The following is an 11,265-nucleotide window of genomic DNA, read 5'->3' as shown; positions in this document are numbered from 1 at the left end:
GTGACAACAAGCAACAATCTGACCAATGGCAGCGCGGAGGTGTGACCAACAAACAACACTCTGACCAATGGCAGCGCGCGGACGGGGCCAAAGTGGAGCCATCAGGTCAACCCACAGGCTCCAAGCCCTGGAAACTTGGGAGTGTTGGGAATGTGTCCTGCGGCCAAAGGGAAAAGAAAGCTGAGGAACTGCTCAGGATCTGCTCTGCTCAGGTTGAGCCACCTGCAGCGCATGTCCAGCCTGGGCCACCACCATCAGAAGGACACGCGGTGCTAGAAGGAGTCCAGAGGAGGCCACGGAGATGCTCTGAGAATCTCTGCTGTGGAGACAGGCTGGGAGGGGTTCAGCCTGGAGAAGAGAAGGCTCTGGTCTAACCCTGCACACAGATCTTGTCCCATGGCCATGAGCCACCACTGTGTCCCCCCTCACATCTCCCTGTGGAACAGTTTGTTTAACCCTGTGCAGAGGAGCCGAAGAATTGAGCAGCTTTTCCCTCCCAGTCTCTACAAAGGCATAAGGCCCTGGGCCAGCTCCTGTCTCTCTGGATGAACATCAAACCCAATAAAAGAAACACAGAATCCTGGAATGGTTTGGGTTGGAAGGGAGTTTAAAGCCCATTTTGTTCCACCCCCTGCCATGGGCAGGAACATCTTCCACTGGCCCAAGCTGCTCCAAGCCACATCCAACCTGGCTTTAAAAAAACAAGAAAAAAAAAAAGGTGAAAATAAGGTGAAAGAAGAAAAATAAGAAACAGGAAAAAAAAAAAGTGAAAGAAGGGGAAAAAACCACCCCCACAGCCACGGGTGGCCCCAGCCAGCAGTGCTGGTACCAATGACAGCCTGCACACTGCAAAGTCCAGCAAACAGGAATCACTGCACAAACAACTCAGGATTTGCCTGGCAACAGCCTCCTCTGGCTCTGGTTCTGAGCTCCTGCCAAGGGAGAGAACATGTCAGCACTCCTGGGCTCTGCAGCACCAATGGCACAGCCCGTGGCCAGCACAGCCACCCCAGCCTCGGCAGGGAGGGAGGACACAGCAGTGTCAAATGTCCCTGGTCACTGCTCCTCGGCCTTGTCCCCTTCCCAGCCCTATTTTTAGGGTGTTTTGCAAACACTCTGCACTGAGGGTGTGGGGTCTGGGCGGCTCCAGCCACCCGAGCTGTTTGCTCCTGTGTTTGCACTTGGGTTATTTCAGAGGCACAATTTGGGGGTTAATTGCAGCTGCTCCGAGGAGAACCAGCTCTGCACTGCCCTGGGGCCAGAGGGGCTGCGTCAGCCTCTCTCACCCTGCTCCAGCTCCATCACTGCCTCCTTTGGTGCTGCCACTCCCTGCAGAGCTGCTCATGAGGTGATCAAAAAGGTCAAGTTTTGTTCAAGTTGTTGGAACACTGTTCAAGGTCAGGCTGGATGAGGCTTGGAGCAACCTGGGCTAGTGGAAGGTGTCCCTGCCCATGGCAGGGGGCGGAACAAGATGGTCTTTGAGGTCCCTTCCAAAACAAACCCTTCCAACCCAAACCATTCCATGGTGATTCTATGATTCTTCCTGAGCTCTGTGTTTGCTGTGGCTGAACACTGCCGGGAGAGGAAAATCCAACTCTCTCTGTGCAGCAGTGAAGGCAACACTGTAAACAAAGCAGAGCTGCAGTGCTGCCTCTGTTCTCCCCTTTCCACCCCCCAAAAGCCTCTGGCTATGATGGGCACAGGCTGAGCTGGACCTGGTGACCTTAGGGCTGTGGGTGTCAGGCCCTGATCCAGCTGGAGGGAAGGGCTGGAGATGCTGCCAAGTATTCAATACAAAAATATCCCATCATTTGGCACCGAGGGCTGTGCCAGGAGGACATTTGCCCCCAGTGTGCTGAGCAGGGGAAGGAGAGGCTGAGCATGGCCAGGTGGGCACAAAGCTCCCAGTCTGGAGCAGCATGGAATGCCCACCTGTGTCAGCCCACCTGGCAGGTTACCTGCAGCCTCAGCACTTTTCCCAGCTGCTTCCCGACGCTCCTGCCCACGCAGCTGCTTGGGCAATCGGCAGCATCTCCTCTCTCTGACAGCAGGAGGGAGCTGCCATCCCCAAGAGCTCCAGGAGCAGGGACTGGATATGGGTAAGGACAGGAGTCACAGCCAAAATACCTTTGGACTCCTGGACCTCTAGAGATTTTCTTGGAAGACAAAGGGCAGTAAAGTTTTCTTCATGGAAATCCTGTGGAACAAGGGAAAAGCTCCACACCCACAGAGCAGGTCTCACTGCCTGTGGGGATTGTATCCCCTTACCAAGATCAGGAGCAACAGTGAACACTTCCCATCCCTAAAACCCTGATTCCTCACTTCCCTCCCCTCTGGAACGAGCCCTGTGCTCTCCTCTCCTGCCTCAGCTACCAAACACAAGTCACTAAAGCTTTAGAGGATGTTAGAATCCACAGTGTTGGGTTTTCTAAAGACAATATGGAAGCCTGTTGTCCTCAGGTTGTGCTGCCAGATTCCAGAAAAAACAGGAATTGAAGAGGAATGAGAGTGTGGGGAATTACCAGCTGGTTAAATTGGTTTAATTCTGCTGCAGGTTCAATCCTGCTGTGGGTTCAATCCTGCTGTCAGGCTGCAAAAAGAGTTTAGATTCATTTCCATACTAAAGTTCCAGATCCTCCTTGCCCTAGGCCCTTCGAGTTTGCAAAGGAGAGATTTATCCAAGTAATTACTTAAAGAAAATAAAATCTAATCCTCTTGGTTGGTAGAGCTCAGGAAATGCTTTGTAAGAGGTTTTAGTTGTGCCCTGAAAACCCAACCACCTCCAGCTCCCCAGGGCAGCACTCAGGATAGTTTGAGCTTGTCTGTCTTCAGGAGGGATTTCTGCTGGAAGCAGGTGAGGGGCAGCCAAAGCTCAGCTCATGGAATGGGGAAAAACACTGACCAAAACCTCCCAAGTCTCATTTTTTTGACCTTGATTTCATCCCTGGCAGGTGGCTAAGATCAGTCTGTCCCACTTGTGTGTTCAGTGACTGTCCAAGTCCTGTTTTCCTAAAGCTTTGAAATATAGCAATCACAGCCCCAAATTAATTCAATATAGATCTATCCCTCGGCAAACATTCCAGCTGCTCTAGAAGGGATAAAGCAGAGAGAGAAGGAATGTGCTCACAGATAGAGGCAAGAGCAGCCATTTCTTAGCCAAGCTGGGAAAAGCTAAAATTTTCTGCAAGCCATTTGGAATCCTCCCTGCAGCTCTGCTGAGAGGACAGAGATGGATCAGCCCCTCAGGAACACGGCAGAGTGAGGATCCTGACTCCAAGCCCAGCCTCTGGCAGAGCAGCTCCCAGCTCTCTCCTGCCCTGCTGCGAGGAGGAGACTTGGGCTGGTTCCAGGTGTGTGCTGTGCTCAGCACAGATAAGGCACCACGAGCTGGAAGAGGTGCCAAACTCACCTCTGGCACGGGTGAGCCTTTCCCTCGGGACAGTCATGGCAGAGCTGGGAATTTCAGCACCTTCATCTTCCCTGTGAGGTGCTGAGACACTGGCACAAGCTGCCCAGAGAAGCTGTGGCTGCTCCATCCCTGGAAGTGTTCCAGGTCAGGTTGGATGGGGCTTGGAGCAACCTGGGCTAGGGGAAGGTGTCCCTGCCCATGGCAGGGGTGGAACAACATGGGCTTTGAGGTCCCTTCCCACCCAAACCATTCCAAGATTCTATGAAACCTGGGAGAAAACCCTGCCCAGTGCACACCATCAGCCTCCAGCACAAGATGCCAAAGAAACTGGCAGAGACTGGAAGAGCAACATGATGAGGAAGACTTCATAGGAACTGTTTTTCTTCCCTGCGTTTACTTCTCCATTTGGGCATTGGTCACTACTAAGGATTCCCAGAAAATGGCTATTTTCCATGTGCAAGTCCAGACTTTGAAAAAAAAAAAATCACATGGAAAGTGTATTTTGAGCTGGAAAAGCTGCTGTGGTGCTTGCAACAGAGCCAGGGGTTGACTTTTCCCACCCTGGGAACAGACATCAGAGGCCATGGCAGGAGCCTGGCCCTGGGAGGATGGATAATGTGCTGGAATGCTGCTCCTCTCCCTGGGATCCTGCACCCACAGCAGCAGGAGAGCCCCAAACGAGCCTTGTGGGTCCCTTCCAACTCAGGAGAATGGATGAAAATGCTGAACTATGGCTCCCATAAGGATGGGGGAGCTTCCCCCATAGAAATCCCTGAGAAGTTTTTCCACTACCAAATTTCTGCTGGAAAATTACCTTTAAAGAAAAACTAAACCCCACATTTTCCCCAGATTTTTGGGTAAGGGAAAGACATCAGAGACACACATGGTGCTCACTCACCTCCTTTCCATCTGTATCCTAACAGAAACACCTCCCTTATCCTCATCTTTTGTTTTTCCTACCAAGACCTTATTGTTTCCATGCTCTGTCTTTCTTTGGGGAAGAAAATAGGGAATAAATCTCGTTGGATACAGCTGGATGGGTCCTGGGAAGCTGGATGTAACCAAGTAACAAGGATCCTAGCAACAGGCTTGATGGGAGGATTTAAAGATAGAAAGAAAAGTAGGAGCAAAGCAAACAATGGGAAAATGTCTCCTTCCCTTAACTCTCGACCCTGGAGCAGGAGATAAATCAGCTCCAGGCAGGGAAAGATGCTTTGGTTGGAAAGCAAATAGAAATTATCAGGCAGAGATGAGGATTTTTGAAACCACTTTTACAGGTGTCATTTGTACAAATCAAAGCATCCCTTGAAAATCTCCTTATTACAAACATACAAAGAAACAATGTTGGTGCTACAAATCAGCTACGCCATGGCAGGAGAGACTGACCACAATTAAAAACCCATCAGAACAGTATTTACAGGGTCTTTCTCCCTCTTTTTAATTCCTATTTCTTGAGGGAAGCAAAAAAAAAAAAACAACCCAGCAAAGCCCCCAGTTAAAAAACCCTCCCACCAATGCAGCTCAGTTTCTAAAAAGTATAAAATTGGGTGAGTTTTTCCTGCTGTCACACTCTGGCAAAGTGTAACAGCTTCTGGTTTTGCTTGTTTGCACATCACAAGTCTCTTAGAAAAACCCCAAAAGAAGAGAAAAAACCCCCACATGGCAGTGTCCAATGAAGAGTGCTCCTTCTGTGCCAGAAGCCAACATGATCCAAAAAAAAAAAAAAAAAAAAGGCCCTTTGAAAAAAATCAACTTCAGGAACAAATACAAAAAAACCCAAAAGGCTGAAAAAAAAATAAAAATCACAAGCTCTAGTTAAAAGCTTAATCAAAGCATTGATAGAGCAGCCAAAGGATGAGTTCTCTCACCTACCTGCAGCCCCTGCCTGGGGGTCTCCAAGCCCTGAGATGTTTCTTCACCCCCTGACTGGAATTCAGGATGCCAAGGAGTGCTCCTGCCAGCTGGGAGCTGTGTGCTGCTCCCTCTCCAAGTGCTTTTATCCACCCCAAAAGAGGTGCCTGGGGGACCCATCCCAGCTGGAAGGGTCAGTGGTGGCTGTGCTGTTTTGGGGCAGCACATCCCTGGTACAGGGAACTCTCATAGCCCTTTGATCCTGCTGGTTTTGAACCAGCAGTGAGAAAAATCCCTGGAGAGCCCCAAAAAACACTCCCTGGCTCGGGTTGCTGCCTGAGTAAGTGCTTTCCTGGAGCCAGCCTGGCCCCTGCATCTGGAAAGGGCAGGGAAAGGGGGAGAAGAGGGAATATCCAAGCTTTGAATATCCAAGCTTTGAACTCTCCTTGCGTAAAGAAGTGGAGTAAGAGACGCTTGATCACACCAAGCTGCAAAAGTCATCGAAGCCCCAAAGGTCACTAAGTAACCAGGGCACCAGGAGGGGGAATTTGGGATGGGTTTGGGGCTGGATCATTCCACTCTGGCTCCCAACCCAAGAGCTCTAATCAGAAAAAAATACCCCAAGAGAATACAAAACCAGGCAGTTTGGTTTGCCAAGTTGACAGAGAAAAGAAGAAAGCAAAAAAACAAAACAAAACTCTTCCAAGATAAATACAAGGCCCCCAGTTGGGAAGCATCTTCAAAAAGCTGGATCAACCGTTGTCAGCAGTGGCACAACCTCCCAGGAACATCTGTTGGGCTGGTGAGTTCTTGGCTTCCTTTTGAAGAGGGAAGAGTTCAAGGGAATAAAAATCCAGCTCCCACCACAAGCAGCTCCCAGTTTATCTCCAGGAAAATTGCGACTGCTTCACAGCAGCAGGTTGGGAACCAGCAAGGAGCCTCTAATGCAGCAGGTTCCTGTTTGCTCATGGGAAGGGCTGGAAGAGCTGGCAGTGGTAGTAACTGGTTAGGAAAAGAATTCTTCCAGAAAACAGTACTTGAGGGGGGATTCAGGAAGGTTGGGACCTCTCCCCGTGGACTGACACCGGCCACGCTCGAGCATGCTGTCGGAAGGCAACACACAGCAGGAACTCCTATGGGGCCCACGGCAGTGGGATAGTGACAACATGGAGGTTTTGGCTTCCAGTGATCCAGCAGGTCTCCCACACTCCTTGGCTAATGCTGGGGAAAGCTCCCGGATTGGGGGGGTGGCTTTAAGGGGAGGTTATTGCTCCTGACTTCTCAGGCTTTTTGCCTTTGGACAGGGCAGCTGCTTGCTTCAGGAGTTCTCTGTTCTTAGCCTGGAAACAGGGAAAATGGGTATGTCATGGCATGGATCATCATGAGCTCCTGGAATCCCAAAACTGCCTGGGCAAGAGCTGCTGGCCACCCAAACGATGGGATGGGAATGGCTCTGGGCTGACACAGGATCAGTAACACAGAGCAGGGACAAGGCTCAGGCTGTCAGCAGTCCCTCCTGGGGAGCAGGAAGCACCTCCAGCTCTCTCCACACCACACAGAGATATTCCAGCTTCAGCCAGGCTGAAGGGTGTGCATGGTGAAGGGGATCTCACAGGCACCAGTGCTGACAGCAGCTCCCAAACCTGCTTTCCACTGGGATACTTCCTCGTGTGTGGATGGAGGAGGGGCTGTTTCCTCAGGGGCAATAGAAGCCTTTTGTCTCACCCCCTCCAGTCCCTCATCCCCGGGGTTTAGATCTTTATATACTCAGAGTAATTAAAGGTGCAAAGTTCATTTCTGTTGTCTGATTTCTTCCCCTTTGACCCAATCCCTTCAGTGGCTCAGGGCATTCATGCTGATAGTCTGCTGTGTTTCCACAGCCATGACAAGAATCCTGCTCTCCCTGTTCCCTCCAGCTCAGGGACTTCTTTATTTGGACTGCAGAGATACAGAGCTAAAGGAACTGCCAATTGTTCCTTTGTTCTCTCTGGTTACTGGTCACACAAATCACAGGGAGGTGATTTAGAGGTGCAGGACAGAGACAAAGGCTCTGCAGGCAGGAGAAACAGGTTCAAACCTGATTTTGGCAATAGGTAAAGTGAGTTTGATAGTTCCTGTCTATCCTTAAGGGACAAAACACAGCACTTTACAACACAGTCAGTGTGAGCTGAGTAGAGAGCAGCAAGGAGGATGTAAAAGGGGGTTAGGATGCAGTGCAGAGCTGGGGAGGGGTAGGACAGGACTGAGAAGCATTAACAGAGCTCTGTGTGCAGGAGCTCACAGGGTGCTGTGATCAGGAGTGTCCTCAGTCCCTCTGAGATACAGCTCAGGAGTGTCCTCAGTCACTCCTGGATACAGCACAGCTCAGCAAATTAAACCAAAAATGCTGTCACCTGTAACTGCTCCATGACCTCCTTGTGTGTCTTCTCCATTTGGTTCATCTTTGCCCTCATCTGTGATTCCTGGTACTGTAGGTCAGCTTTCAGCTCTGTAATCTGTGGAGAAACCAGGAAGGAGCAAGTGAGCTGGAAGAAGCAATAAATGACTTCACCCCAGCTGCACCCTGACATGGAAAACACCTCTGCAGAAGGTGTGTGAGACTGGCTGAGCTCAGAGACATGCTGGGGGGCTACAATGAGACCAGGACCGTGTCACTGAGGGCACGGAGCAGCAGGAAGGGCCAGGACTGTGTCTCTGCAAGGAGACAGTTTGTTCCCAGTCTTGCCCACACACAGAGGTCTCCAAGAGAGTGGTCAGGAAATGACCCTTGATGAAACGAGAGCTCCTGGGTGGGTCCAGAAAGCCTCTTTGCCTTTGGAAAGAAGGCAGCCTGGAGCCAGACGCTCTTGCTCACTCCCAGATAAAAAGCCAAGCTGGGTCAGAGTGTGATCTGTGAGAACATGTCAGTGTGCTGGGGGGGGAAGCAAGCCAAGGGCTGTACCTTCTTCTCCTTCTCCAGAATCATCTGATCCTTCTGGTGCAGCATCTTTTTTAAAGTGGCCACTTCCTCCTTCAGCTGAGCAATGATGACAAAGTGGTCAGTGCCAGGGGAGTCCAGGGCGAGGTCTGGAGAAAAGCTGCAGCAAAGAACAGGGAGAGGCTCTGATCACACCCCTCCTCTTCACTGAGGCAGGGAAACTCCCACGGATGCACTCAAAGGAGAATGGGAAACACTTCATGATCCCTCAGGATCCTTCTTCAAACCAGAGAGTTGAGGACAGCAATCAGAGAAATAATTAAACTTTTTACATCCCTTTGGAACTCTCTTTGCTCACAGACAGTCCTTGGACGCACTGCAAAACTTTCCACTGAATGTAAACAAACATTGTGGCAAGGAGGGATATGAAAGAGAAACAAATAACCTCCAAGTTCAACAAACAAAGCAAAGGGAAACAGCTAAATTGAAGTCAGCACTGTCCTCAGCAGGGAAAAGGGGTAAAAACCACACACTGGACTTTGTATTTTCATTCTGCAACGATAAAGCAATTTAGGGAGAAGCTTCATTGCTTCAGAGCAGGAAAAACTCTCCAGGAAGACAGAGAAATAGCTGAGCACAACACCTGCACAGCACCAGGTACTCTAAATACAATCAACCAGCTGCAAACTGATCTGGACGTGAGTCACTGCTGCACTGGTAAATCACAAACCTCCCTGTGAGACACCCAGTGACCCAGTCAGCCACACACGGTCCTGTGCTGCAGGAAGAGCTGAGATCATAAGACACAATCGGCTGCAGCCACAGGCCCAGGGTGCTCACCTGATTTTTCCCTGCCTTCTGTTTTATCCCTAAGGCTGATTCTTATCTCCTGGGGCTAAGAGGGCAGCACACTCCCAGCCACACACACCTGAAACTGGTATCTAGAGCAATTTAACAGTAATAAGACAACAAAGCTTCACCCAGAAGATGACTTCAAGTCTGGGTGGTATTAGATAAACAAGGATAAACAGCCAAGGGCACATGGGGCTTGTTTTTTTTTCTTGAAGCCTCCAGAGTAGGTCAACACTCAGCTCTAAAGCTGGAGCGGCAGTGGGGTGGGGAAGGCATGAAACCCAAAATTCTACATCTCTCCAGTCCCCCATCTGTACCCCAAGGCAGAGATTGCTCACCGCTCACCTCACACAGGGTCTCCTCTAGCACCTGGAAATGATCCACTTCCTAATTAAAAGCACAGTCTGCTTTGATTGGACTCGTTAGCAAGGATGTGGCATAAGAAAAGGCTTTCCCTCACTGTGCTGGGGATCTGCAGAGGGAAACTAAGCAGAGGCAGATCTGAAGAGTCAGAGGATGGCCCTGAGGCACTGGGAGAGAAAGCTTGGCAAAGGCAAACTCGGAACTGAGGGGCTGCAGGAGACAGCCTGCAGTGCAAGAGCCTTGCAGGGCTAAAACATGCTGACAGCAGAGCCCACACTGAGATGTGGCAGGTCCCTGGGCACACTGGATCCAGCACTGTGCTGGGCAGAGCACAGAGAGGTTCATACCCACACACCAGCACAGAAAAACTCCATTTCAAAGCTGTTCCCAAGTAGTTTCCCCGAGTGGAGGCTGTGCAAGCTGCTGGTGGGTGCTCCAGCACCTTCCTGTGTGCAAGCACGTTACTAACAGCAGCTTTAATTTCCCACTCAGTGCAAATATGCTGGGGAGGAGAGAAAGAGATTGAAAAAAAGAAAAAAAAAAAGCAGCCTCCACAGAGAAAGGCTTCCTTACTGATCCCCTCTGGCTAACAACAATCCCTGGTTACACCATTCCTCTGCCCAGGCATGCTTCCCTCCTGCCGTGCCCTGGGGTGATAAAGACTGCAGGGAGATACTTGTATATCCCTAAGCAGCTCCAGCAGGAAAAATTCGCTGCTTGGCAGCTCCAGCTGCCCAGCACACTGCGGAGTTGGGAAGGTGAGAGCCAGCCCTGCCACCCAGTGGGGAGAAGGAAGGGACAGGAGGGCCAGCAGCCCTGCACAGAGTACCTGACCCCAGGGGCTCCTCCTGCACCCACCAGCAGGGAACAGAGGGCTTGGAGTGCCCAGGGATCCTCCTGACAGGTATGTGAACACAGCCAGGGATTTTCCTCTCCAGCTGCTGCAAACAGACCCCTCCAATGTGTCAAGGTGCTAATTAAAGAAGCAGCTTTTTTTTTTCCCCTTCTTGTATTTTTTCAAAGGCTGACAAGTTAGTAATGAAAGGTTCCTCTGTCCTTAACCCCACACTAAGGAAGCAGCCTGAGACTCCAAAATTAGAGGGAAAACTGCCAAATCCAAGTCACTCCATTCCTTTAACAAACGGCTCAAGAATTAAAACAACCAAACAGAAAAAAAAACACCCCACACACAAAAAAGCCATTTCCTCTACAAATAAACTCATTGGGATAGGTCAGGGGACATGTGCTCTCCATGTCTGAACAGCCTAAAATGCACACTGCTAATTAAAGGGAATTGATGTGCTCCTGTTGTTTGCAGTGGAGACAAGAGGACAAAAATGGAGCTGTTCCAAAGACACTGTTCCAAAGACCCCTGCCTGTCTCTATTGGCTGGAAAAGAAACCAAATCGACTGCCTCAAACTCCACACCTGTGAAATGGCTGAAAGGAGGCAAAACAAAGGCTAGGCTTAAAGATTTTGCTATTCAAGTCAGGCTGGTGTGAAGAGGCACAGACCAGGCACAGAATCAGCATTCGTATTTCACCTTAGACAAAAAGCACCTGGAATACTGCATCCAGCTCCAAGCCCACATCAGAAGGATCTGGAGCTGCTGGAGCAAGTCCAGAGGAGGCCACAGAGAGGTTCTGAGAGCTGGAGCACCTCTACTCTGGAGCCAGGCTGGGAGAGCTGGGGGTGTTCAGCCTGGAGAACAGAAGGGTCCAGGGAGACCTAAGATCCACTTCCAGTGCCTAAAGGGGCTCCAAGAGAGCTGGAGAGAAACTTCGGACAAGGGCCTGGAACGCCAGGACACAGGAAATGGCTTCCCACTGTCAGAGGGCAGGGATAGATGGGATATGGGGAGGAAATTCTTCCC

General features: G+C 50.4%; 1 protein-coding gene across 1 annotated transcript in view; it reads right to left on the bottom strand.

The window, feature by feature from the left end:
* Nucleotides 1-6,042: 6,042 nt before the first annotated feature.
* FAM76A (family with sequence similarity 76, member A) overlaps nt 6,043-11,265 on the bottom strand; it is an 11,642-nt gene continuing 6,419 nt past the window's right edge. The window contains exons 6-8 of the mRNA XM_009076936.1: nt 8,202-8,337; nt 7,654-7,755; nt 6,043-6,600 (exon numbers count right to left, since the gene is read on the bottom strand). Coding sequence (XP_009075184.1) covers nt 6,514-6,600; nt 7,654-7,755; nt 8,202-8,337 — 325 coding nt within the window. The 3' untranslated portion in view covers nt 6,043-6,513. The remainder of the gene's footprint in view (nt 6,601-7,653; nt 7,756-8,201; nt 8,338-11,265) is intronic.

This window comes from Acanthisitta chloris, unplaced genomic scaffold (assembly GCF_000695815.1).
Source record: "Acanthisitta chloris isolate BGI_N310 unplaced genomic scaffold, ASM69581v1 scaffold5496, whole genome shotgun sequence".
Classification (NCBI taxonomy): Eukaryota; Metazoa; Chordata; class Aves; order Passeriformes; family Acanthisittidae; genus Acanthisitta; species Acanthisitta chloris.
Note: the sequence above shows the minus strand (reverse complement) of the source record. Positions and strands in the feature narration are given on the sequence as shown.